Below are 25776 nucleotides of genomic sequence, written 5' to 3'. Positions count from 1 at the left end.
TCCCACTCCCATCTGAAACAGAGCATGAAAGAAGAGCATTAAGCACTGCTGGTAAGGCGTATGCTGGAACAGCAATGATGGAGTGGTTTGTTCAGTAATAGTCCCCACTCGGCTGCTGGAGATAAATCTTGCCTGGATAGGATGCTGAGCCTTAGCAGACTAATATTTTTGCTTAAAGAGCTCCCTTTCTACCCCGCTAAAGAGTTCTACTGTAAATACTGTGTATAAATGTTGGTACAGGTCACTGCACGCGTGTCTGTCAACGATGTGCCTCTGAAAGGTACCACCTACTTACACTAGGCTCAGATCACTTCATCTTCAAACTGCGCTTGCATTTTTGCAAGAAAACCTGTGTTCTGGGACTCTCTGTACAGCAGTGCTGTTCAACCTGACATAGCAGAAGCAACACAACCTTCACTGCTGGACTGCCATCGCTAATTGCCAACCTGTTCCCAGCCCAAGCACGTGGTGCCGGTTACACTGCCGTGAAACCTTCCCGCAGGACCAGGAGGTGCCACTTCCAGGGGGACAGGGCAGAGCTCCTGCAGCCAGAAGGCAGGAGCCCAGGTGTAGCTTTGCGAACACGCCGTCCTACCTGCAATGGACAACCATGGGCCCGGCATCGGGTGGGTTACAGGCCTTGACCCGTCGCAGGAAAGCTAGGATTGGGGTAGGGTATTCCGGCACCCCGTGATCGGGCCACGCCATGAACTGGAACTGCCGCAGCTCTCGCTTCTCGCTGGAGCCATTCTGTTGAGGACAGAGAAAAGCTTCCATGTGAGCACAGTCTCACCCTAGGAGGGGCACCCGCTGCTGGGGTAACGAGGTATCCAGCCGGCCGGGTAACAGCAGGCATTTAAGGCTGTGTGTGATTGCACATTTATTGGGGTTTTGCCACTGAAAATTAGGAGGCAAAATATAGGTTCCTTGCAAGGCCTCTGCATGGATGCTCTGAGGAAAGCAGCAGAGTGGCTCTGAGTAGTGGAGCAGACGGACAGGAAGGTGAATGAGCCATGAGTCTCCCCACCCCTCTGCACCAGGGCTCCCCAGGATGGCCAATCAGCACCGTGCCTCCAGGGCCTGCCCTGTGGAGCCTCACGGGGTGAGGGATCTGTGCAGCAATGTGGGAGGACTGGCTGGGTGAGCGCTGGGGACAAGATGCCTTCCTGGGGTGTGAGCAGGTCCCCAGCACAGCAGGGCCGTGCTCTGAGGCCGTGCACAGCCTGCCTGCACTGCTGTGCCACGCTGCTGCTAGTGCTGCCTCCGGGGATTGCCCAACGCTAATGAGGTACGCAGCAGGCAGGAGAGAAGGGCACACACCAAAGGCAGCACAGCTCCTCCATTTGCATTATTAGTGACAGCAGCGCCAAAAATCCCCTGCCTCCTGTGTTGTCCATCTAATGGGAGGCCAGCTGGTACATGCACACTCGCCAGAGGCAAGCGTGGCCTCTGCTCGGGGGCCCTCCACAGGGTCTGAGCGCCTACATTAGAGCATCAGGTGTCCTGGCCAAAATCCGACAGCGGCCAGATGCACCCGAGGAACAAGCAGCTGCCTCTGCCTGGGGCCATGCTGCAGCCCCAGGAGCAGCCCAGCCTGTGCCATACCTTGTACAGGGCAAAGGTCCTGACGGTGTAGGTCGCCAGCTCGACTGTGTCCAGCAGCGTGACCTGGATCATCCCGTAGGTTTCCGTACCCCGGCTCGGCCAGTACTGGTCACACTTCACCTGCAGGGAGGAGAGGAGAAAGGGTCAGTGCTTGGCTGGGGGCCTTTGGGGTGAGAAAAGGATGGATGTGGAAAAGAGTCACCGTGCAACAGGTCCCAAACACCCCTCCTCTCCCCGTCCTGACCTTCACAGCTCCTGCTGCAAGCCTGCTTGGCAGACAGCCCCGATACATCCCCAGGGCCCCAGCCCTCCTGCTCCTTCCTCTCCCTGTGACTCCTTCCCTGCTCACCTGCTGATGCCCTCCTCCTCCTGCACTATTCACAGCTCAGCATTTGCAACTGACTCCTTCGGCTTTCTCCTCTCCAGCCCTGAGCTCCCTCATTTAATTTGGCACCCTGAGCTCCCGATTTCATCTGGCACCTGGCTCCCACCCCGCGGAGCCGCAGCGCCCGGCTGACAGCAGGAAGACTTCATTCCCACCCCTGTGCACTGCACCGAAAATGGTTTCCCGCCCTAGGAGAGAGGAGTGAATGGAAGATCATCTGTGCTTGTCAAGGAATAGTAAACTTAATTATTAGCCGAGCGTGTTTACAGGGGAACGTGTGGGAAGGGAAACAACAGGCTTAATTAGAAATCAATGAACTTCTGCCTTTTAATTGAAGGCACTTTAAGCACTGTGGGGCTTGCGAGAGCGAAGAAGCCACATCCTGCACTCCGCCTGGTTGCTGGACCACTGTAGCCTGGGGTCAGACGGATGCATCTGCCCCTGCTTTTTGGGGTCTGCACAAGTGCCCGGAGCAGGGCTGCCCGCTGGGTGCCCTGCGCCTCCTGCCCTCCATCTGCTCTGCTGCCTCGGCTCTGTGCTCACGGCGTGGCCGGCCCCGTGCGCATCTCTGGAGGGTTCTCCTCCTCGCCTGGCACAGAGCAGCACATTATTTTACGCTGACTGGCTGCAGAGCCAACAACTCGAGGTCACAGACCTTATTTCACAGCTAAACTCATCCTGTCCTCATGAGCAGGTGGCAGCTGCAGCCGCATCCCCGGCCACCTGAGCTTGCCTCTCCGAGTTTGGGGATGATGTGACTCCTTTCTAGAGGCGGTGGGGGAACAGAGGGGCAGCCACTTGCCTCATCCCCCCTGTCCTGGCCTGCCCCTCGCTGCAGCTTGCAGGGAACGTCCCCGAGGCTGACCCATGCCACGGGGACAGCAGTCCCCTCCTGCCACCCACGCACCACGGTGCCGTGTGTGCTCGAGCACAAAACAAACTTCAGAGGAGTTCCCTGTGAGGGATAATAGCAGCGCCCGGGCTGGTAATTGAAAATTATTTATTCATGACCAGATAAGAGTCAGTCACATTTTCTGCCAAATTTACCCATAATGTTTATGCCCCATTTTCAAGCTCTGTAAATTTTATGCTGAAGCCGATGCACTGTGGCACTACAGCAGATAAGAGATGTTTTCTTCTGGCGGTGCTTGCTTCTCATTAACTTAAGGAGCACGGTAATGTCCTCAACAGCCACTTATGGCAGCTCTGCTGAGTGCTTCCTGTCCCTCCCCTTCGGTGCCCCGTGCCCAAGAGCAGCCGGGTACCTCTCCTCGGCTCGGGAGCTCTGCTCTGCTCCTGGCCTGACTCACAAACTCCAGCTGGCATCGAGGGCCGGAGCAGGACCCGGCTACCAGCGTCCCCTTGCCCCAGATCCCCTGGCTGAGCACCCCTCTGCACCCCTGCCTGGGGACATGGAGCCCCACGAGATGTTACAAGCCGGGGATGGCTGCTTGGGGTCGGGGCTGGGACAGAAGGAGCCTGGAGCTGCTCGGGGAGACCTCCCTCCTCCACCCTGCTCTGCCAGGCTCTTGAGGATAGCCCAGGGAGGGAGAAATCCTGCTTTAATGCCTCTGTCGTGCAATGCGCCCCAGCTGGGACACGCTGCGCTCGCAGCTCCGGGAAAGCTAATCTACAATGTGTGTTTCTGAACTGCCACCGAATGATTCTGAAACTGATTGTAAAGCTTTGAAGGCAGCTAAATTGCACAATCCAGCCATTTCTATCCTTTATGTGCCTCTCGCTTTGTGAAAACATGAAAAAGGGAGGATGATTTGGACCATCAAGCCAGCTGAAATTGCAGACCATAAAAGCTGATGCTCTTTAAAGATTTTTTCCCCCTGCAGCTCAGGAGCCCTTTAAAGCAGTGTCACCCCCACAGGGCTGCAAAGCTTCTGCTGGTCCTGGTCGGCTTATCTGCAGGCAGCACTGCCGAGAGGGACAGGAGAGCTCACCTGGGAAGGAGGCAGAGCCTGCCCTGCGCTGGGCACCTCACCACACGGCCCCGCTGCCCCCTGCAGCTGCAGACACAACCCTGTGCCTGCTCTGAAGGCCCTGGACAAGGGGACTTTCCAAGGTCACCCATGGTAAAGCCTGCAGCTTTCCTCAGGGCTCTGGTCACCCCCTGCCCGTGACAGGGCCTCCCAGCCTGTCCTGTCACCAGAAGACTGGACCCAGCCCCGCCACACGCACTGTGTTTGGGACAGAAACCAATGCTGCAGAGGTAATTAGGGGATGACACGACGGGAGTGTGCTGGGGGGAGATAATGCACAGCTCAGCAGCACAGACATGTCAGGCAAAGACAAGTGCCTGGGGGGTCAAAGGGAGCTTGTTATCTTGGAGGAACACGCACCTTGGAGTGCCTTCGCACAGCCGAGCAGCCCAGAAGTTGAGTGAGTCAGGACTCCGGGCATGGATTTGCTTGGCAACCTAAAAGGGCTTTTCCTTGCACTTCAAACATATGTTCCACGACTGAAATGGGGCATCACAAAGTCCCTGAATGATTCCTCACTGAAGAGAGCGAACCAGCAGCACCTTCTGGTCTTGCTCAGCCCATGTGCTGGGCAGGCTGTGCCGGGCATTTTTACCCCCTGGGTTGGGTTGGGGAGGGTGAGAGCCATGGGGTACAGGAGTTTGGGAAGCACAGCACAAAGCTGGGCTGCATCTCTAGAGGCAGCTCCTCTCCGAGGAGCACTGGCTTCCCTGCAGGCTGTAGGGCATTTGCAGAGCCGGGGAAGCCCATGAACAAAGCCTATTTTCACACAGGCAGGAAAAGCAGATCTGTTTTGCCATGGTGATCTGTTGCTCCAGCTGCTTCCTTGCAGCCAGCGTGGGCTGGGACACCCCTACGAGCATTTTGGTGCCGAAGCTTTGAAACGGAGGGAAAGCGTGCGGGCAAAAGTTTCAACTAAACCCAAACTTGACAGCTTCTGCTTCTCAAGAACGATCTTATTGGGCTAAAAATAGCCGGTGCTTCACAGCTTGAGCGCACAGCCCCTTCTCCTGCTGTTGGCATGGCAACGCTAAAATATTCTGCAAGCACAAATGCTCACCACTAAAATTTTACTTTTAGGAACACGAGAGGCAGACGCTGCCTCCTGCTTGGGCAGCCTTTGCCCAAAGGGTGCATCTGGGCACGGGAGCACGTTGGTCACAGCCCTGGAGCTGCGGCCTCAGGGGCTGAGCTCTGTCGCGAGCCACCACCCGCGGCGAGGGCTCCTGCTCTGCTCCTTCCTCTCCACCTCGCGCCCTTCCCACGGCTTGCAGGCAGCTTTGCATTTATTACATCAGAATATCTAATCTTGGCAGCACGAGCCCATCGTTTATACATGTTGTCGTTGGACAAGGCACAAATTAGCCTTCTCAGTGCAGCGAGACCCCGTCAGCCGTTCCCTGCATCGCCAGAGCGCTGTCACTTCGGGATGCTGCCTGTACCACCCACCCGCTGCAGCTCTCGGGCTGTGGGATGCAGCCCCCGGGCTTTCAGAGCCTGTCAGCACTCCCTCCACAGAGCTCTCCTCCTTTGGCACGAGTGATGTGGGCAGGGAAAGGCTGGATGGGTGTGCACAGACATTCGGGCACGGCAGAGGCTGTCGGGTAGCACAGTGACAGGAGGCTTTGCCACCCTTTTGCCCCACAGGGAGATGCTCCCAAAGACCTGCCTCTCCCTGGGCTCCCTCACGCCATGCACTGCTCCCACCCCTCACTCCTGGTCACACTGCCAGCTCCAGAACAGTGAGGAAGCACACACTGTACCCTGGACTTCTCCTCCAGCCTGGTCATCATGACTATCGTCGCTGTCCTCTGCTCCCACACCATCCTCCAGAAGTCGCTGAGGGTTTCTGGCAGGGGTCCCTGCGTGGCGATGTAGGCGTTCTGCTTCCGATAGCCGTCAATGTAATTGGCGTTGATGTAATCACTGCCTGGGACCCCTGAGGAGAAAAGAAAGGACAAAGTGTTACTCTAGGGACAGCCCACGACCCTATTGCCACGACCCTATATGCCTATCGCTCTGCTGGGTCCTGCAGGCAGAGGTGGGTATGTTCACAGGGCTCTTAACACATCTCCTTTACAGGGTGTGGCCAGCATCTCTCACAGGGTCCCTGCAGAGGACAGGGATGGTGCCTGAACAAAGGAGAACCCTTTGTAGCTACCACATTAATGCAACAATCAGGCAGAACCAAAGCCGAGAGACAGCTGCCACCCGCACACAAAGGGAAGTTCACAGGCAGGAATATTAAGGAACTCGTTTGGCCCCAAGCAACTGATTGAAATAATTGTCTTAAATTCACCAGCTATTTGTTATGGTCCTAGAGCACCTTTCAGAACGAGGCTGCTTCATTTGTTTGTCTCTGTTCGCAGGGGATGTCAGGCAAGGGATGTCCTCCTGCCCCTCCTGCAGGGACCAGCACCCTGGAGGAGCCAGAGGCCTTCCTCCCACCGCCCCCAGACCCTCCTCGGGGTGAGACCCTCCCTGCTGCCTGCTGGCAGAGGCTGCTCCAGCTCTTGCCCTGCCTCCAGCACCTTGAGGAAAGGATTTTCCTGTAAAGGCCTTTAAAATGCAAACACACAGTTACTAAAATGAATGCGGCAAAGTGCGGGCCTGGGGCTGTGTTTCCAAACCCCAATTCAGCACGGGCTGCCTGGCTGCCAGGAGGGGAAGCAGCAGGAATCTCCTTGTCCCCCAAGGACAGAGCATCTGCATTTCATTAGAGGAAGGAAACAAAGCTGGGGGGCTCCCCCTCGCCCTTTTGTCCTGGGCATTTATTTTTTTTTCCTGCAGGTCTCAGCAGCCTCCAGCAGCAACAAAGCACAGCTTGGGGGAGCAGCAGCAGCCAGGCCTGGCAGGGCACTTGGGGAACACAGACACCACTAACAGCAACCGAGTCATGCTGGAAAAGAGGGACTGTCCCCCTTGTGCTCACCCCACAGCTGCCTAATTAAGGGGGTTCACCCGTGATCCTGCACCCCAAAGCTTTGCATCACTGCTGCTGCCAACAGGTCCTGCTGTGAGGGACCACCTAGACCTCCCCCTCCTCCCCTAAAGGATCAGTGGTGCATTAGCATTAGAAAAGCCACTTCCATCCCAAAGAAAAGGATGCCAGTGGCTGCAGGACCACCTGTATGCAAAGCCAGTCTCTTCCCCAGGCAGGGGGGGCACCGAATTAGATGCATCTTCCTCAGCACCCAGGAGCAGATGTAGGTGTGATGTGCAGGGCTGGGTGCTGACTTACAATGAGGGCGGGTGAGCCTGGGTTTCGGTACCTGCCCTCCAGCTCCTCTGTACGCACGGGGACTGCAAAGCAGGCACTGAAAGCAGGCGTTAGCCCTGGCCCCACAGATGTGCAGCGTCCTTAGCTGAAGTGTGGTGCTGGTTCTCTCGGTGCTGTGAACGCCAGGGCCCAAAGCATCTCCCACCAAGCAGGGGGACGTGTGAGCCTGATGTCCCAGGGGAAGGGCACCCTCAGTTCTCGGTGTTACTTCGCACAGACACCACCAAGATCTAGGGGAAGATGCTGGCCCTGCAGCCACGCTGGGGTGAGGGCTGCAGGGCCAGCAGGCCCTTGTCCTGCTTCCAAGCACCTCTTGGTGCTCAGTGTTTCTCAGTGTTTGCCCCTGCTTGACTGAGAACAGGAAAAGGGATGGTTCCCTGCCACAGCCATTTGCTGGGGTGCCCATCCCGGCACCACTTACCATCGATGGAGGTCAGGATGACACGCGAGTGGTCATACGCGATCACGTTTGCATAGCGGTTTTTGGGCTTGTTCACTTCCAGGTTGGAGTTCTCCCAGGTGAACTGCTGCCCGGGATCGATGGACTGCGGAGAGAGGGGGAGGGAGGCAGGAGTGGTTAGAGCCGAGCAGGATGCTGCAGCACACACATGCTTCAGCCAGGGCATCTGCATTTCCCCGAGCGCCTTTCCCCAGGCCAGACACACCTGCCTGGGCTGTCCCGGGCCACGTTGTCGAGCCAGACCACACCAAAACCCCGTCCCCGGTGGAACCTGCCTCCAGCAACCTGCATGCAAAGCAGCCCCTCGCTGGGGCAGCCCTCAGCTCTTTCTGTGTGCTCATCCTTTCCTCCGGAGCTACCCATCAGCAGAAGCTTGGTCTTGTGCCAGGGCTCCACAGGGACCTGACTGCGCAGTTCTTGACCTAGAGGTTTTATGAGATGTTGAACTGCAGTCTCCTGAAATATAGCAAGCCCTGGGTATCTGGTGCCCCGGGAGCTTTGGGTATTAGTGTCCTGCAACACAGCCGAGGAGCTTCTGCCAGGGAATAGTCATGAAAATTGATAGGTTACTATCCACTGCTCCAGCTACTTATGCAATGTAAACATCTCTCGTTTGAGTTAATAGAGTGACAAGGAGCTATAAACCTGGAGAACAGACGTGGTTATAAATCTTGGCCTGAGGCCTGCACGCCGTGCATCTGCCTGAGAAGCACACATCCTGATCCCGCACCCTGGCCTCGCACATCCCGCGCTTCCCCCTCAGGCCAGGGGCTGGTGCCTGCACCTGGGCACCCGCCCGGCTCCTGCCCGGCCAGACGGCCTCGTCCCAAAGCTTCCTGGCGTCATGGCTGGTGCACAAAGGCAGGGGAAAAGGGCCTGTCCCAGAAGCACCTCCGAGATGGGACGGCCCCTGGTGAGAGGCAGGTGAGGCACCCGCTGAGGCAGCTGCCTCGTGCAGGGACTTGCTCTGCTCACGCAGCCTGAGGCAGGCACCTACAGCAGGAACCAGTCATCCCATTAATCCCCCCACGCTGGTACCAGCACAGGCAAAGCCTCTTTAAAACCCACACTCCAGCTCGGGGCCCCTAAAGCTCTGGCAGCCCACAGGCATTGAGCAAGCAGGCCGGGGAAGCACCGCGTGCTCTCCTCTGCAGAAACCCACATCCATTGCCTGGCACAGAGCCACGGCCGGAGGGTTCTCCAGCAATAAAACACCCGCGAGTCAGCCAGCTCCAGCTCGGCCGTGAGCAGAAGGCTGAGCTGGGAAGCACAGCTCCCTGACCGGGCTGACCTGCACGGCCCCCTCTGTCCCTCTGCTCGGCACCATCAGCCACCATCCATGCACGGGGTGACACCATCGCTGTCCCCTGCTCTCTTGTGCCACTGGGCAGGCACTTCCCACCCCACCCCAGCTTGGGTACAGAGCTCGGGCACTGCTCTGCTGGCTGTGCCAGCCCTGAGGGCACGGGCCAGCACCGTGCCAGGTGGCAGCCGCCTGTCCCCAGGCCACCGTCCTGTCCTGCAGCAGCACGTTGTCCGCAGGCGGGGAGGCCAGCGCTGACGGAAACGCATGGGAGGATGTGACATCACAGCGATGCTAATAGGTAGTTTGGGAAATGTAGGATGTAAATAGACATTTCCCACAGAAAACCTGTAATTTTCTATTATTAGTGTAATAAGCAGGCAGCAGCAGCGCTCGGAGGCGCTGTGGCAGGGACAGGAGGAGCGAGACTGCAAGCGCCGCTCCTGGCTGGGAGCCCACGGCCCCACACGCTCCTCAGCCCAGGCACAGGAACCCCGGTGCCTCTCTGGGGCACTTGGGTCCAAATCTCCTGGGATGATGCTTTGGCTGCTGAGGGGCAACAGAAGAAAGCAGCAGCCTTACCTGCACCCTGGGAGTACTTGCTTGGCGCTGGGCACAGGTGGGCGCTGGGGCCAGCCCTCCTTTTGCAGCAGGGGCAGGAGGAGCTGAGCGCACTTGTTGGTGCTCAATCCATGCTGCAAACCTCTGCCAAAAGGCTGCAGGGCTGCCCACGCTGCGGGGTGTGGCCAGCTTCTGCCCGGCAAGCCTGAGTCCTGCCACGGCGGTGGAAAGGGTTTTTTCCTCGGGGAGACAAGGCTGCCAAGAGCCCCCAGAACCGAGGAGCGGCATCAAGGTGCTGCCATTAGGGTTAATTGCTTTGATGTGCAACGAGGATGTGCAGAAATGGTCTAATCATCATCAGCCTCTTAAGAGGGCAAACAGGTGAGAAAGTCAGAAGTAATACAGCACCTGAGTGCAAAGAGGGTCTAATTAAATACTCCTGCAAATTAGTGACTCATTTAGAAGTAAAATGATTTAATTTAAACTCTGGTGATGAATTAATGTACACCTGTTCCCCCCTTTAAGGCAAACAAATGAGTAAATAAACGGGAGGCTGATGGGCTGCTTGGAGAGCAGTTGAAGCCCATTACGTGGAGCAGCAGTTGGCAACTCTTGTGCCATCTCCACTTGATGCTCTGCAGCCCCGGTCTATGGCAGCACTGCTGCTTCCTGACTTTGTTCCACAATTGCCTGGCACTGGGAGGCTTCTCGAACTCCTCTCTGGGGCTCACAGGAATCACCGCTCCGTCCCAAAACACAATGAGAGTAACACTTTCAACTCAGCCTTCCTAGAAAGCAGAAGGGCTGGGAAACTGGAAGGAAATGAGCCAGGAGCAAACTTAAAAGCACCGTGACTTTTAGTTTTGCTTTGCTTTAAAGAGACAGGGGAGATGTTGTAAGACAGCAAGTGCAAATTAAGAAAAAAGCCCAATTAGTAAAACTCCTCCTTCCCAGCATGGAAGTGCAAGGAGCAATCTCTCTGAAGCAGCTCAGGGATCCCTGCTGCTACTGCCATCAACATAAAGACGGAGCCAGGCCATTGAAACGGGATTGGAAAAGCGCTCTTTCCTCGACAGCCTCGAGAGCACTTTCCAAATGCCTTGAAAACATCCCTGGGTGCCAGTTTGTCTCTCGGATGCCATCCGCCTTGGGCTTGCTGCCCCCTCTTCCTCAGCGCAGCTCCCAGACCTGGCTGCAGGCGGTGTCCCAGCTCCGTGGTGGGGCAGGGACAGCTCGGCCACCACGGGCTGCGTGGCCGTGGCCCCGTGCTGCTCTGCGGCCCCGGCTGCTGCACAAGGGCACAGCGAGGGGCAGGCGCTCGGGCTGTTAGCGCTTCCCAGCCTCCTGTGAAATCAAGCACATTAGCACAGGCATTGACCGCTGTCAATCTGCGCCACGTCTCAAATGAGGACATAATGCACTCCCGAATCAATGGCTGGCACTGCTTCAGCCTTATTATTCCTCTTACCGGAACGTGAGCGCTGTGTGCCTGCCAGGCCACTTCCCGATTAGCCCATTACGCTCGCAACGTGCAGCAAACTGGGGGCTCTCCGGACCCCTGCAGCAGCACCCTGGGGCTCAGCGCCCCTGGGGACCCCAGCGCTGCTCCTGCTGCCTGAGCAGGGCCCTATTACCCCTTGCCAGGAGCACTGGAGGCTTCGTGTCCTTGGGGGCTTCGGGGAAATGGCAGTGAACAGGGGATTTGGGCAGGATGCCCTGGAGGGGCATGCCAGAGGGACTGGGCACAAGGGGCAGCAGCCTCATGTCGCAGTTTGGACACAAGGGAAAAGTTCTCTCCTGGGCAGGTGGTGCAGGGCAACGGCAGCACCCCCAAGGGAGCAGGAAGCAGCCCCATGTCTGTGTTTGCTAATGGCTGGATCCCATGCTTGATGCCATGCGTGTGTGCACACTCGCTGCACACTCATTTCTACACTGCAGGCATCCCTCAGCTCAGCGCAAGATCCCGCCGTATCCACGGGCTGCAGCATGGGAAGGCGGCCCACAGGAGGAGCTCCAACACAGCCACAGCACCCGCCAGCGCCTGCCGATAAATAATTAAGGGCCTTGGCCTCCCTTCTACTTACTTAATTCCATTAATCCCACACTGTAAATTCACTGTAGCTCTCGCTGTATGCTAAAAATGAAATACCCTCCTGGCACAGCCGGGCCGGGACGCATGCCAAGCCCTTGCCCTCTGCTCCCCCCAGCCCTGCTGCAGCTCCCAGCCTGCAGCTGAGCCTCTCCAGTGGCACTGGTGGGAGCGGGGGGCCCGGCTGGGACCCTCGGGGTGAGGGCAGACCCTCGGCACGGGAGCCTGCTCTTGCGGCAGTGGGCACACAGCTCTCTGTGCTGGCTTTGTCGCCCCGGCTGCTCGGCCCCGTGGGCTGCCAGGAGGTGTGAGCAATGCTATTTGTTCCCTGACCTGTGCGAATGGAGGCCAGGCCGTGCTGAGAGATCTCTGCCACCCTCCCTGCTTCCTCTGCAGGCGTGCGAGGAGGTGCCCACAGGTCTTGTTTCGTGTCACCCGTGTCTGGGTTACCCTGCGACCGCCGGCAGGAGCGAGGCAAGCGCCAGACTGATGGCTCTAGGCAGCTGGCCTCGGCGCTTGAAGTGCTGTTAAATATTTGCTCTCTGCCTGGGGTGCCGCTGCTGCTGGAACGGGAGCCATCTATTAACAGCCCCGCACCCCGTGGAGCCGTCAGGCTGCTCTGCAGAACCACTCAACACGCAACCCCTCCCCAGCACAGCCCAACAGCAAACGGGCTGTAGGGCTTCAGCAGGGAAACCTGCCTCCCTCTGCTCTCCCTGCGCAGCTCTGCTATGCCCCGTGTGGCAGCACGACCCTGCCGTGGGGACACCAGGACTTTTCAAGTGCTGGGTCACTGCTCGCAGCGGGGGCTCCCGCTGAGGCTGCACAGCCCGCTCCCTCCCACCCTTGTTCTTTCCACATCCTCTCTGCAGGTTCCCTTATCAGCAGTGCCCGCCAGGCGTGCCCTGCCCCGTCCTGCCCTCCAAGCACAGCCCCAAGGGGAGCCGTCACCATGCCAAACCCAGGGAGAGGGATGAGAGCAGACCCATTGCACCAGCACCCCTGCCCATCTCTGCCAACTCAGTCCAGGATTATTTTTTTTCCCAGGATCTCAACTGGGAAATGGCTGTAATGATCCCCACGTGCCAGGAAGGGGCACCCATTTCTGCTCTGGGGCCCATCCTAGTGTCAAACACCTTATGAACCTGTCATGTTTGGTAATTTCTATCTGATGAGGAGTCCAATGCAGCAGAATCCAGGGGTAAAAGATTACATGCAACAATCAGCTCCTTAACAGCTGCTTCAACATGAAAAGCACAACTGATTGGTGCTCTCAACCAGCCACGATACTCCAAAGAAAGAGAAATGAGGAGAGAGCGGCTCATGAAAACAGCCAAGAGAATTTACTTAAGGCTGTTTTTTTCCCAAGCAGCTCCCACAGCTCGGTGTTATGCTGCAGGCTCCGAGCAGACCTTGCGTGAGGACGGCGGTGCCCGGGTGCCGGATCCTGCCGCAGCCCCGCGGCGCAGCAGAGGCGCAGCCCGCACGCAGCACAGCGGCCGTCCCTGCTTAACATTTCAGCTGGACTCATCACGAAAGGCCCGAGGCAGACAGATATGACTGCGTACCTCGGTGCTGCACTCACAGGACCGACACAAAAGCGCAAGCAACTGCAAGAGAAGCACATTATTCCTCCAGATGTTTCCCAAGCCGCAACGCGGGGCTGGAGCCGGTGAACTCACAGCTCCTCTCCAGCCTGGGCAGCGGTGTGCGGAGGGACAGCGAAGCCTCCTCTTAGCATCTTGAAGCAAACAGGAGCTCCGTGCCTCCCTCAGATACACGCAGCTCACCCTTTGAACTAGCTGGAATTCGTCCCTCACCTTCTCAGCGCAGAGATCTGCTTTCCCTTTCCTGGCGTGTATAATTTTACCTCGTGGGGAAATGTTCTAATCTCATCTCATGAATCAGTACCAGTATGCTGCAGGAAGGGGAGGCCACGGGCACCGACAGATAACAATTCAAACAGAAATGATAACACATGCGAAGGACACATCCCAAATTTATTCCCTCCTTAATACGAGTGGGGGGTTATTTCTAAGTCCCCTACAGCTCAAGAGGGTCCTGCACGCAAGCACAGGAAAACAGAGCCTGCCAGTGCTGCTCTCGCGGCTGGCAGAGGAATTTTTCCCTAAATTTTCAAGTTTCCAACCTCATCACCCAGCCTGCAGAGAGGTGAGAAAAGCAAGGCAGCCCTTGTGCTGCTCGGCCCCATCCCCTGCACACATTCACCCCCTTGGCAAGTCACCCTCAGGGGAGGATGGGCATTAAGGGGCTGGAGCTGGAGGTGCCGTGCAGGATGGGGGTGTCACCAAATGTGTCCTGTGTGCCCCTGTGAGCACAAAGGCAGCATCAGTGCGGGTGGGGACAGCACCCAGCCCTGGAGGCACATCCCTGGGGGATTTTGCAGCTCAGGACTGCTCAGGGGCAGCAGGACATCAGCAGAGCTGAGCTGCAGGGGCTAACAGCAGCAGGGTGCAGCAGCATGCAGGGGGGAAGAGGTGCAGAAAGCAGGGCAGGAAACCCGAATGCCTGCTTGTTTTCGAGGGGCGGGCTGCCCAGCAGAGCGGAGAAGCACAGCCCAGGCGGGTGGACACAAGCTCCCATTCACTCCCAGGGCTGTAACCATGGTGGGAGCACGGCGTGCTGCGGCGCATTCGGCCGTTTCCCCACACGAGCCATGCTCTGAGCACTCAGGGCGCGTTCCCACTGCTCGGGGCTGGCAGGGAGAGCTGGCAGGCTCCCAGCCTGGCTCGGGGCCCACGCAGGCGATGCCGCTGCGGGGGAGGCATCGCTCGCAGCTCCCGAGCCCTCTCCGCTGGGGGTCTGCCCAAAGCCCCGGCTGGCAGGGCTCTGCCCCGCTGCCCGGCACGCTCCCACGCTCACCTCGTACTCCTGGGAGAACTTCAGCCCGTCGTTGGCCTTCAGCCGGTCGATGTTGTCGGCGAGGTCCGTCACAGGGATGGGGGGGTGGTCGCGCATGCCTGCGGGTGCGACAAGGAGGGAAGGGAGGAGAGGGAACGGGTCACAGCTCTGCGTGCCCGGGGCGGGGGGCTCGACAGCAGCATGTGCACAGCAAAACCAAGAGGTGGGCGCGAGGCGGACACGCGGGACGGACGATGTGAAGCGCCGGGAGGGATGGAGAGGAGGTCGGCGAGACCACGCGGCATGCGGCACGCGCTCTCAGAGCACACGGTTCAGTGAAACGAAAAGAAAAGTGATGTGCAGAATGGGCATGACCGGGTGAGCATGCTCAGACACTACAGCCACAGGCACCCAGAGCAGGCCACGCAGCGGGCAGGGGCTCGGGCAAGCCCCCGATGGGAACGGGCCTGGGGGTGCTGTCGGGGTGATTCCCAGGCTCCCACACGGGCTGGGGTTGAACACGGGGGTTCTGGCACTCTCACCACCAAGGGTTGAGGCTGATCCTCCTGCTTAGCCCTAACTACGGCATTAGCCAAAAAGAAACTTGCCCAGACCTGCGGCAGGGGAAGCCCCTGCAAGTGTATGAGCACAGCGTTACGGGTGGGCGGGCATCGCCCTGTCCTCTGGGGAGCTGGAGAAAGGTGGGAATGACCCGATGGAGGAACTGCTGCTCCCCGGGTCGGGGGTGGCATGAGTCTGAGAGCTGAGGGGCAGCTCTGCTCGCTGTCGGGCAGCTCGGTGCCTTCCCGTGACCGGGGCAGAGCCGGCTCCAGGGCCCAAAGCCCAGCTCTGCCGGGCTGGGACGTGCAAACCACCGAGCTCTGGGATTCAGGGCTCAGCCATCGCCACCTCCTTCCCTGAAGCTGAGGTGGTGACTTGGCAGGAACGCGGCTGTGAAACACCGCATCCAAAGCCTGGCTCATCCAAATCCCAAGGCTCATGACTCCATCGGCTGCTCTGTGGGTTTCCCAGAGCCCCCACGTGGGAAATAATGATTATTAATAGGCTGGAGCTGTTGATTCACACCCAGGGAGATGGGCTGGAGCATGGCCAGGAGCTCCTCGATGGCTCTGGAGCCTGAACGCTGCCGCAGATGGCAGCGGTGGGCCGCCGAGGTGATGGAGCAGTCCCCAGGCTGGGTATGTGCATTTTACACAGCGGTGACAAGTCATTAGGTGATAACAGGGAAGTGTCACTGCACGCTACGCTGCAGCTGCTGCCCAGCTGGGCTCCTAACACCTCTGCCCAAAGCACCTGCCACTACTGCACAAAGGCGAGCTCTGATCCAGCACGCGCTCAGCCTTCCGGCACTTGTCAGTGCGGGGCTATCCACGGGTGGCCAGATAGCCCACGGACAGGTGGGGAAGGAGGGAGCCCTCTTCTGCCTTGCGCTGAGGTCCTCCTGCAGGTGCTTCCCTGGTTGCCACCAGGATCCCCGAGGTGGCTGAGCAGGGCCCACGAAGATGATGCTCTGGTTTCTGCAAATTCTGCTCACTGGTGCCCAGCTCCAGAGGCTGCAGCTCAGGAGCAGCCTTTGTAGCGCCGAGCTGCTCTGGATGAGCAAGTAAATGAGGAGAACAGCATGGGACCAAGGCAGAAGTGTGGGGCTGGAGGAAGAAAGGCTGAAACACAACCACAGCATGTGGTTATCCCAGTGTGGTCGTGTATGAAGCACAGCAGAGCCATGGACCACGGCAGAGCTGCAGACATTCATCTCTGCTGAGAAATTCAAGGGTATCTCTCCAAACTTCAGCTTTGCTAGTCAAAGGAGTGTTGTAGCACCAAAGGAGCTGCAAGAGCAGAAGGGGATGAAGAGGCAGTCGCTGTCCTCTTATGGTGAATGTGGAACAAGAGCCACATGTGGTGCAGGGTAAGGCAGAGGGAATTTGCATGGGCTTTGTGCACACTACCAGACTTCTACATGCTCTTCTAAGGATTGTGGCGAGAGAAGGTCGAGCTCTCTGCCAGGCTAGGAGGGCTGCAGCATGCAAAGCCCTTGGCTTTGCCCCTGGGGGAAGCATCTGTGCTACCTCTCCCATTCCTGAGTGTGGATGCCCAGACTCGGCAGGGAGCAGACACTTTTATGGCTGTTTGAGAGTGATCTTGAAGCTCACAAGGCAAAGAAGAGACAAAGGGGCAGTTACTCCCATAGTGCTGTTATTACTGCCTCCCTTGGCAGGCGAAGGGCTGCCGCAGGAGCCTTGGGGCAGCCCGGCACCCAGTTCCTGCCCTCCTGCCATACCATGCTGTGCTGTGGGAGCCGCTGTGCTGCCGTGCACGCAGTACCCACGGGGCCCGCGCGTCGTGGCCCGAAGTGGAATCACTGCTGATCTAGTGTGCTGTGAGTGAGGGTGACCTTCATGACATTGAAACAGAAATTACAGAGACGAGAGAGAAAGGGAAAGAAAAAGCAAAAGGTGTCAAAAGATAAATACAGGAGTTAAAACTAACTTGAGATATTCGGGCAACTGGGGACACTGGCACCTGCAAAGAAAAGAAACGGGGCAAGAACAGAAATCCCATTAGCCTTTAGTCATCATCGCAGAGGTTCAGAAATGGAAAGACAGAGAGGTGAAGATGCAAAGGAAAGCACCACCTGCACAGCACCAGAAGCCTCCCTCCTGAACGGGGCTTTAACTCTGATGCTGCCAACCCAGTGGCCGTGTGGGTATGAGCGGGGAGCGGGCACAGAGGCCCCCAGCTGATGCTGAGAGCCCCAGTTCCCACTGCACACCGCTGGCTGGGGCCTCGTGCCCCAGGGGAGGGCAGGGAGATGGTGGTACAGGGAGGTTTGTGCTGCTTGGTGGCCAGGACTGCCCGCAGCCCCAGCAACCTCTGCTTGGTGCCCCAGAGCCTCCAGCTGGCTTGCAGCTCCTGGGCAGCACAACCCGGCCTCCTTTCATGGCACACGGGGACACTGCTGGTCCCACGTCCTGCCAGCCACTTAGCAAAGCAGTGAGCTAGTACAGAGCGGGGAAATAACCTCTGTCTGAAGTAAGACCCACGAAAATGAGAAAGCTTAATATTTAATAACAGTAGCCCAATTAATTATGCATGAAACAAGGTTTTCCCTGCTCAGCACACTCCGGCAGGGAGGCTGGCTACTGAGGCGTGCAGGGCCAGTGGCCAGCACCTCTTGTCAGCGCACCCCTGCGGCACCGCCTCGGCTGCTGGCGGGTGACAGGGGCAGCAGCACGGGCCTGCTGGGCTCGCAGGCTTTTGTGCCTCCTCGTTAACGAGTACAAGCCTGTCAGGAGCTGGAACAGTCATTTCTAGCCACACGACACCTGCTTCCACCCCACAGAGCCTCATTAGTGATGGGGGGGGACGTGGTGCTGTCACTGGGTGGGGAGAACCGGTTGGCAGCATCGCAGGGCACTGCTGCCTCCAGCAAACCGGGCTCTTGGGGTTGTTTTTATCTCTCCAGAGAGATCTGGAAAATTAACAAATGAGCCGGTATCTCTGGCTTATTCTTAGGTACAGGTGGGAAAGGAAAATTTCCTGGATGTCCCCTCTCTCTGATGGCAGCTCTTGACCCTTCCTACAGCTCTAGCAAGGGAAGCCCTTGGTGCAAACACCCAAACTCTTTGTTGGAGGGGGAGCAGGTGCCTGACCTCTCACACTCCTCCATGCAACGTGAACCACAAGCACACAGCAAGGTGTCCCCTGTGTCCCTGGGCTGTGGGACACGTCACAGAGACCAGTCCCCACACACAGGCACCCTGCCCATTGACCAGGTGCCCTGTTCAACACCTCACTTCTCCCAGGGAGCCACGAGCTGTTGCTGGCTGTGTGCGATCCCCACACCTCTTGCTGCTTGCCGTCATCTGCCTGTTGAGATGTTCTCTCCCCGCTGCAGGTGCCTCCCTTGCTTCCTACAGTGTTTTCCTCCTGTGCTGGTCTGTTGTGGCCAATTAACGTGCCAGGTTGGCTGACAACTGCCAGGCTGTTGCTTCATCCTACCCACAAAAGCTGCCATCGGTCCTGCCTGGGAGACGTAATTCCTCTGGCAGCTGCTCTGGCACAGAGAGAGCTGTGCTGGTGAAACCCACGCCACCGCAGTCGGGGCCGAGCCAGACCGCTGTGAGCAGCAAGAGGAAAGGCTCCGCTTGCCCTCCCTCCCTCCCAGGGGCAGCATGTTTACACCAGGAAATGGCCCCTTCAAAACTCCCCTGTTAGATGAAAGCTCTTAGCTGAATGAGCAGCGGGAGGAAAAGGAAAGTAGGTTACAGACCAGGAGGAGCTGCAAGTTAGAAGAGCGCTGTGCCTCATTTATTGCTAACTGCTCCCTCCATCACAAAACCCAAGCCCTCCTCCACTTCATCTAGGACTCAGGCTCTCTGAAAGGCTCTGAATGAGTTGGGGCGAGCCCGCCTCTGATCGCTACAATGACAGGCACTGTGCTTTCAGTGCCATCAGAGACAGACAGACACAAAGCAGCAGCATGAGACCTTTCTGCAGTGGGAAGTACAGCTGCCTCTGCAGGCTGGCAAACAGCTACAGCCCGAGGCACCGGAGGCCAGCACAGGCATGACTGGAGATGCTCTGCAGTGAGCAGTCAGACTGAGAAAGCAACAGCTGTTACTGAGCCATCATCTGGACTGAGGCCACCGAAACCAGCAGTGAGTGCCCTTCACTGGGCAACAGCACTGCCCGGGGAGCAGCAGGGGCTGCAGGGAGCTCTTCGCCCTGAGCTGAGCAGAGCAGGAGTGTCAGCACACTGAACGTCCCAGGACACAGCTGCTGGGACACCCTTGCAGCATAAGAGCTCACCACCACCCCGTCCCTCCCCTGTGGGCAGCACCACACCAGCAGTGCTCAGCGCTGAGCCCCAGCCTGGACTAAGTCAGCGCAGCACCTGGGAGCAACGTGGGCACGGGTGCTTGTGAGCTCTCCCAGCACTGTACGGGGGCTCCTCCTGGCTCACAGTGACCACTTGGCCCTGGCTGTGTGTGAGCCTCGTGTAGGACCTGACACAGAACACACACGAGCTGTCCCCATCCAAGTTCCCAGCCTTGTGACAGGGCTAGGGAGAAGGATTGGCAGGCAGAGTGGCTACCTGGATAACCCTGGGCTAAGCCCCAGCTGTGCTCCTGTGCCCACGAAGGTGCAGAGTTGCTGAAGGAAAGCTTGTGGCTCCCCCTCTGTCATGGTGACCTGGTGAAGGGGAACTGGGGCAGGTGGGACACGAGGGGGTGTGCTGCTCCTACCTGGAGTCTGGTAGTTGAGTCGCCTCATCTCAACTGGGTCAGAGGAATGGGCCAGGAGTGAGTCCTTCAGGCCGATGGAGTGCTCATCCTTGGAAGAGGGGGAGTGTGCCCTTTTCCTGTAGACAGAGGATGGAGACAAGCAGGTGAGCTCTGGCAGAGCCTGGCACGAGCCACCCTGGAAAGGAGTCTGTGTGCCCATGTCCCAGCTACCCAGCTCCATCCCAGCTGGGGCTCCGGGCAAGTCACATCTTCTGTGCCTCCCATTTCCCATCTCTGAACAGGACTCATTGTATTTCAGAGGTGGCAGAGGTTTGATTAGTGAGACATTTGAAATGTGATATTCTGCATAACATTTACTAGAGAAAAAGCTGATAGATCCAAGATCTCTTTCCCTTGTACTCCCTCTAGGAACTATTTCCTGTAGTGGAAGGATATAATCCAATTTTTTTTTTTTCTCACGTATTAGACATATTTAAATATAGAACACTGTAATATAATAGTGTAAAGGCTCTTCAGGGTGTGTTTTATTGGGCCATTAATATACGTCTTGAATGGCTGAAGGCACCCAAGGCGTGTATTAATGGAACAATAAAATACACTGTTGTCTCTTCATGCTATATTTATGCCTAAAGCAATGCCACCACCTCGGGCTCTTGCTGGAATTCACAGGCAAGGCAGGGACAGATCCAATCAAGCAGCGGACAAGTGAATACTAAGGACAATCTAATACTGCAAACAGGCTTTCTAGCAATTCTCTCTGTCCCACTTCTTGCTCTGTGTTACAAGAACACTGGATGTTCCCGTGCAGTACAGAAGGGTATTGGAGAGGGACACTCTTTTGAGCCTGGTGCTTTGCCAAGGTGCTGAGTGTGCAGCAATAATACGCAGAGATTTTCTCTCCTGGCAACAGCCTGAAAATGGATTTTGCCTGATGGTGAACCCCTCTGCTGACCTGATGCTTTCTGCAAAAGAGGGAGCTGCACCACTGCTCGTCTGCACAAACGCTAGCATGTTTACCACCCTGTAAATCACAACAGCCAGTGTCTGCTTCCCCCGTCACTGTGAGGCATTTCGAAGCACCCCGAGGGCTGCCATGCTCTGCACACAGGCAGCTGCAGCTCTGGATGGTGGTGGCCCTGAACCACCCATGATCAGAAATGCTCTAAACAGGCACAGGGCACCATCACTTCCCCTGCCCATGCTGGGCTGGCACTACTGGTAATAAATTAAGTAAAATTTTGTGCATAAATAATGAGTGAAACCTGCTCTGAAGCACAGACTGTGAGCAAGCTCCATCTGTAGCCCGTGGCTGCATCAGGCACTGGGGTGGTTCAGTGGGGAGGACCAGCTTGTGAGTCTTACAATGCTCGCAACACCTCAGAGGTGTCTCAACACCTCAGAAGCCTCCTAGCTGCCTGGACTGAGACAAAAGAGCCGACAGACTAAGAGCATTGATAGAAGGGAAGAAAAATACATGGCAAACAAAGAAAGCGCTGTTCTTCCTCTCAGGAGCATAGCAGGATGTGCCATGTGCTACTGCGTGCCAGTCCCTGAGCCCTTGAGCAAGGTGGCCTAGCTTTGCTGGGGAATGGGCACAGCATATCATTAATGTTTGCCTCTCTCATTAGCCTAGTTGGGGCCACCGCTAAACAAACCTCCAGATCCCAAGCTAGCTACTGCTACTCAGGTTCTGTTTGTTCCCATTGTAGATCTGAAATTGTGAATATGCAGCAGAGATACTGCTGGGAGAAAAGCAGGAGGATAACAGAGCATCCTTCTGAGCACGCAGGTGGTGCTGGACACGGAGGTGCTGCTGCATGGGCTAGGATGCAGCAGGGACAGGAATGCTGAGGGTGAGCACAGAGGGCTGGGGCTGCTTCATGGTGCTCAACCCACACCAGGCTGGGTTAAAGCAGAGCTAAAACAAGGTGGGCACAGCATCTGTGGGGCCCAGGTACAGACTCCCTGGACAGAGAGGGAGGGGGCCATTTTCCCACCTTAAAGATCAGCCAACACTTTGTTTCTTACAATTGCCTGGTGTTTGCTTAAAGCTTTCTCATTACAGAATGCAAGAATGCACCTGCACTCTTGCTGCAACAGCTCTCAGTCTGAAGTGACTGAGAATACAAAGAAGCACCTATAACTGCTGCTGTTGTTGTTTCTGGATTTTTAATTTAATTGCAAACACAATCTAGGAAGTCTTTACGCTGGAACCATCTCCCTGTGTCAGCCTGTGAGGGGCTAACAATTACTGGGAGGCTGATGCCTTTGAGGAAACAAAATCTCTGTAAACCCCCAGTGTTGGCAAGCCCTGAGCTCCCAAAAACAAAGATGCCCCTTACCAGCACCAGGCTTGATATTTAAACAGGGAAATAGATTTGAAATTTTAGCAAAACAAGAAGATAAAATGGATTCATACCTTTCTTGTTTACTAGATCCAGGGAAGAGCAGAAACAGAAGAAAGGAGATGATCACTGACACAGAAAGGCACTGACTGCACATGCACAGCAGAGCTCCATTTAATCAGACAACAAAAGCAGCTCCCTTCCCCAAGCTACAGATACACATAAATAGTAAATAGAGAGTCCAGGAGGAGCAGAACCTTGGAGCTGAGCTGATAGACAATATGACCGAGTGTAATTGAACAGGCTACGCAGATACATGCAAATGCAACCTGCAAGGACTAACAATCGCCTCACACCAGTCACAGCTCTGGCAGGATTGCTCTGCTACATGTGAGCAGGAGGCTGCTTCAGCAGGGACGCAGCAGCCAGGACCCAGGGGCCTCAAGAGCAGCGCTCCTGCTCTGATTTCAGCCTGTCACATCCACGCCCTGTTCTCACTAAGACCACGTCCCCCTGTCAAAATTTGCAGCAGTGGGGGCACCTGCCAGAGATCTAGCAGGCAATTTCAGCAGGTAAGTGGTACTACAAATGCTCCTGGTGCTGCAAATCCAAGCTGTGAGACGAGAGAGTGGTCACACTGGCTTTAGGGACAAAGCTGCTGCTCTCCCCTGTCCCACTGCTCACAGGTTTCCAAAATCCACAAGCAGCTCTGTGTCCTGGGGCTGGTATTAATTACCTTCTGCATACCCAGTCCTTCTGCAATCTTTATAAAGCAGCCTTTTTTTTATAAAGGAGACCTTCCTCCTCCCTGCGACCACCAAGGACTGTCTACCAGGCACCCCCCATCTGAAGGCTGGAAGGAGTCTCGAAGGTGCCACCTCCTGTCGTGCCCATGCTGTAACTGCACCGCCCTGGACTGGAGCTCACCTTTTGAAGAGGAGTATAGCGATGACGATGATGATGATGAGTATCACAGCCAGGACAGGTCCCATCACCCACAGCATCTCTGGCTCGTCCTGCTGCTTGGCTGAAGCCACTTCCATCACAATCTCATCTGAGTAGGGGCTGGCTGCGTATCTCTTCTGAACAGCACCGGCAGGAGAGGGAGAGAACAGCAAGCATCCATTAGGCTAAAGCAGCAGCCGCATCCCTGAAACAGAGGTTTCCCCTTGCCTCTGGCTAGCAGGGAACGGTGATGCTTCTCAAACCCCGGCAGCACACCGTACGATCCTCCCTCCCTCAGCATCAGCAGAGGTCACGCTGCACTAACAGCCTCTTCCTGGTGTGAAACATTCCCGTGCCAGCAACTTTCTGGCCAGCAGACTTGGCCCCGAGGTGCCAAACTGGAGCAGCCCAGCTAAGAGCCACTTGCCAGCCCTGGATTCTCTTGGAGCCAAATCACAGGCTTTTGAATCCCAACCAATTGCACAGTGGGGCTGGCTGATGATTCCTAAGTGGTTCATAATACCTGCTGTGCTGATATCAACACATCTCTCCAGGACAGGGCTATATTAGGAAAACCCCTGCTGGGCTAGGCGGTTTTCTTCAAGGAACGAAATGACAGGAACATTTTCTTCCCGGTGTCTCTGCTCTGATAAACAGACCTTGGAAAGGGGCTCATGCTCACAGGCCCCTTTCCAGAGATTTCTGCATTCTGGCAGCCCGGTGATTTATAACCTGGAGGGACAGCTTGCTAGCCCCACCAGCAAGACAGGATTAGCAGAGACCCAACCCATTCCTGCAGAAAAATGACCCCACACCTGGCTTGTTCTGCTGCTGTTGCTAAGGCTTACGTAGCCGTGGTGTCCCTTCGCAGCTCAGCCTCGCTGGGTCAGAAGGGTTAAATGCTGCAAAAAGAAATCCTTTCCCCCCTATTAGAGAGGGCCAGAGCTGCATCAGTTCAGTGCCTGTGGCTTCTGAGCAGCACCTGCTGCCCTGCATTAGGGACCTAGGAATGCTCTGCTCTTGCCATCGAAGGTTTTGGTCACAAAGAGGTGACCGTGGATCTATAAATCGCCTGCTTTAAGGTTGAAGTTTAGCCATGTGCTCCATGTCTGCGTGCATGTGAGGGGATGAAAGAGAAGAATCAAGCATGCTGGTGTCACACAAATGCACATCTCGGTCTCCTCTCAGAGGTGCCCTTGATCCCAGCCAGGCTGGCTTCACACACGTGTGCAGCACAGAAAATTCTCTTCCCTGTACCATCCTCCTGGCAGCAAGCACAGGTGCAGCATCGTAGCTGCTCTCCTCAGATTTATCAGTGCTCAGAGACAACACTGGCTTGCGGGGCCAAGGGAGAGGCTCCTGCCTTGTCTGTGAAACGTCTCAGCCCTACCAGAGCCTGTTTCAATGACCCCGACATAGCTGATGGCTCCTGCTTCAGCTCTGTTCTTACATCGGATCTGCTTGGGACTACTACAACACACTGGCCTTTTTCTACCTGCCCGGTTCAACAGGGGCCAGCTACAGCTCTGAGCCTGGCAGAGACCAGAAGATGCCCCAGCAGAGGTGAGAGGTCAGGGCAGAAGGCCGGGGGCTTCTCTTTGTAGGGGCAGGGGGCTGCTCTGAAAGGAAGGCACAGAGGCTTTACCCGTCACTGCCCAGGAAGGCCAAGCTGCAGAAGGTAGGGGAACGGCTATGGGGATGCCGCTCCATGCAGCCAGGTAACGTGCATCCATCCCAAAAGCTTTGTGCAGGAGGCCGAGATTCACATTTCTGCAGGCACACATTGGAAATGGCTCCTTCCAAGAGAAGTCCCAAGCCAAAGAGATCAGAGGGACTGTTATCTCAGTGGCATTTCCAGAGGCAGACTGTGAGGTGGAGGTGCTCCTGGTCTCACAGGTGGTGCTTCAACCCCTCACCCACCCCGCCTCTGCTTTAAAAAAGTCCAACGCCACACTTGCCTGCTGACACTAGAGACACAGCAAGCAATTTCAGAGGAGCTGAGCGGGGGAGATGGTGCACAGCCCTGCAGAGAGTGTCTCATGCTTCAAATGAAAATGTGTGTGATGCAGCAGGGGATGCGGAAAGGTGGTAGGTAGGAGCAGAGCGTGAAAACCCTGCTTGCTGGTGGCTCACTGGAGGGCTGTGGCAGATCTCTGCTAGGGAGGAGACGATGTTAGTCTGGGATCATCTGGTTACGGTCATCTCTTCTAGACAGGGATTGCCAGGACAGCATACCCCGAGGCCTCTGCTTTACCTTATTGTTAATCTGTGACTCTCCTCCCCTCACCAGCGTGCACATCTTGCCACAAGAACACGTGAGCTGGATGAGTAATGAAGAACTTGACCAGCCCTAATGAGCCATTACAAGCAAATGAGGCTGAGGAAGGAAGCTGCAGCTTGGAAGCCGACCAAAGGACTCTGTACATCTCTATTATTCCCATTATTTACACACTAGCCACTGCCACCGCCACTCCTGCCCTCCCTGTTTACAGCCGGACACTGATGCAAGGTCTCAGCGCGCTGCTCCCTGCTTATTGCACCAGCTGCTCCCTTCCCCGTCACATGCCCAGGCCCCACGAGCCCGGTGACACATTACTGACAGAGGCATGGCCCATTTCCCTCCAGCAAGGGGAGGCACGGGAGTGAGAATCTCTACACAGCAGGCACGTGTGCAGCTCAC

General features: G+C 56.6%; 1 protein-coding gene across 20 annotated transcripts in view; it reads right to left on the bottom strand.

Moving 5' to 3' along the window:
* PTPRF (protein tyrosine phosphatase receptor type F) overlaps positions 1-25776 on the bottom strand; it is a 362946-nt gene that overhangs the window by 8899 nt on the left and 328271 nt on the right. For 13 of the 20 annotated variants that reach the window (XM_038183345.2, XM_038183347.2, XM_038183344.2 and 10 more), the window contains 8 exons: positions 23079-23233; positions 19807-19922; positions 17048-17080; positions 14558-14655; positions 7683-7806; positions 5745-5920; positions 1606-1725; positions 596-750 (listed from right to left, as the gene is read on the bottom strand). In XM_038183345.2, coding sequence (XP_038039273.2) covers positions 596-750; positions 1606-1725; positions 5745-5920; positions 7683-7806; positions 14558-14655; positions 17048-17080; positions 19807-19922; positions 23079-23233 — 977 coding nt within the window. The remainder of the gene's footprint in view (positions 1-595; positions 751-1605; positions 1726-5744; positions 5921-7682; positions 7807-14557; positions 14656-17047; positions 17081-19806; positions 19923-23078; positions 23234-25776) is intronic. The other 7 variants (XM_038183350.2, XM_072041970.1, XM_038183351.2 and 4 more) reach the window with 1 other exon arrangement.

The sequence above is a fragment of the Anas platyrhynchos genome, chromosome 8, assembly GCF_047663525.1.
Source record: "Anas platyrhynchos isolate ZD024472 breed Pekin duck chromosome 8, IASCAAS_PekinDuck_T2T, whole genome shotgun sequence".
Lineage (NCBI taxonomy): Eukaryota > Metazoa > Chordata > Aves > Anseriformes > Anatidae > Anas > Anas platyrhynchos.
This window is presented reverse-complemented; position numbering and strand designations above follow the sequence as displayed.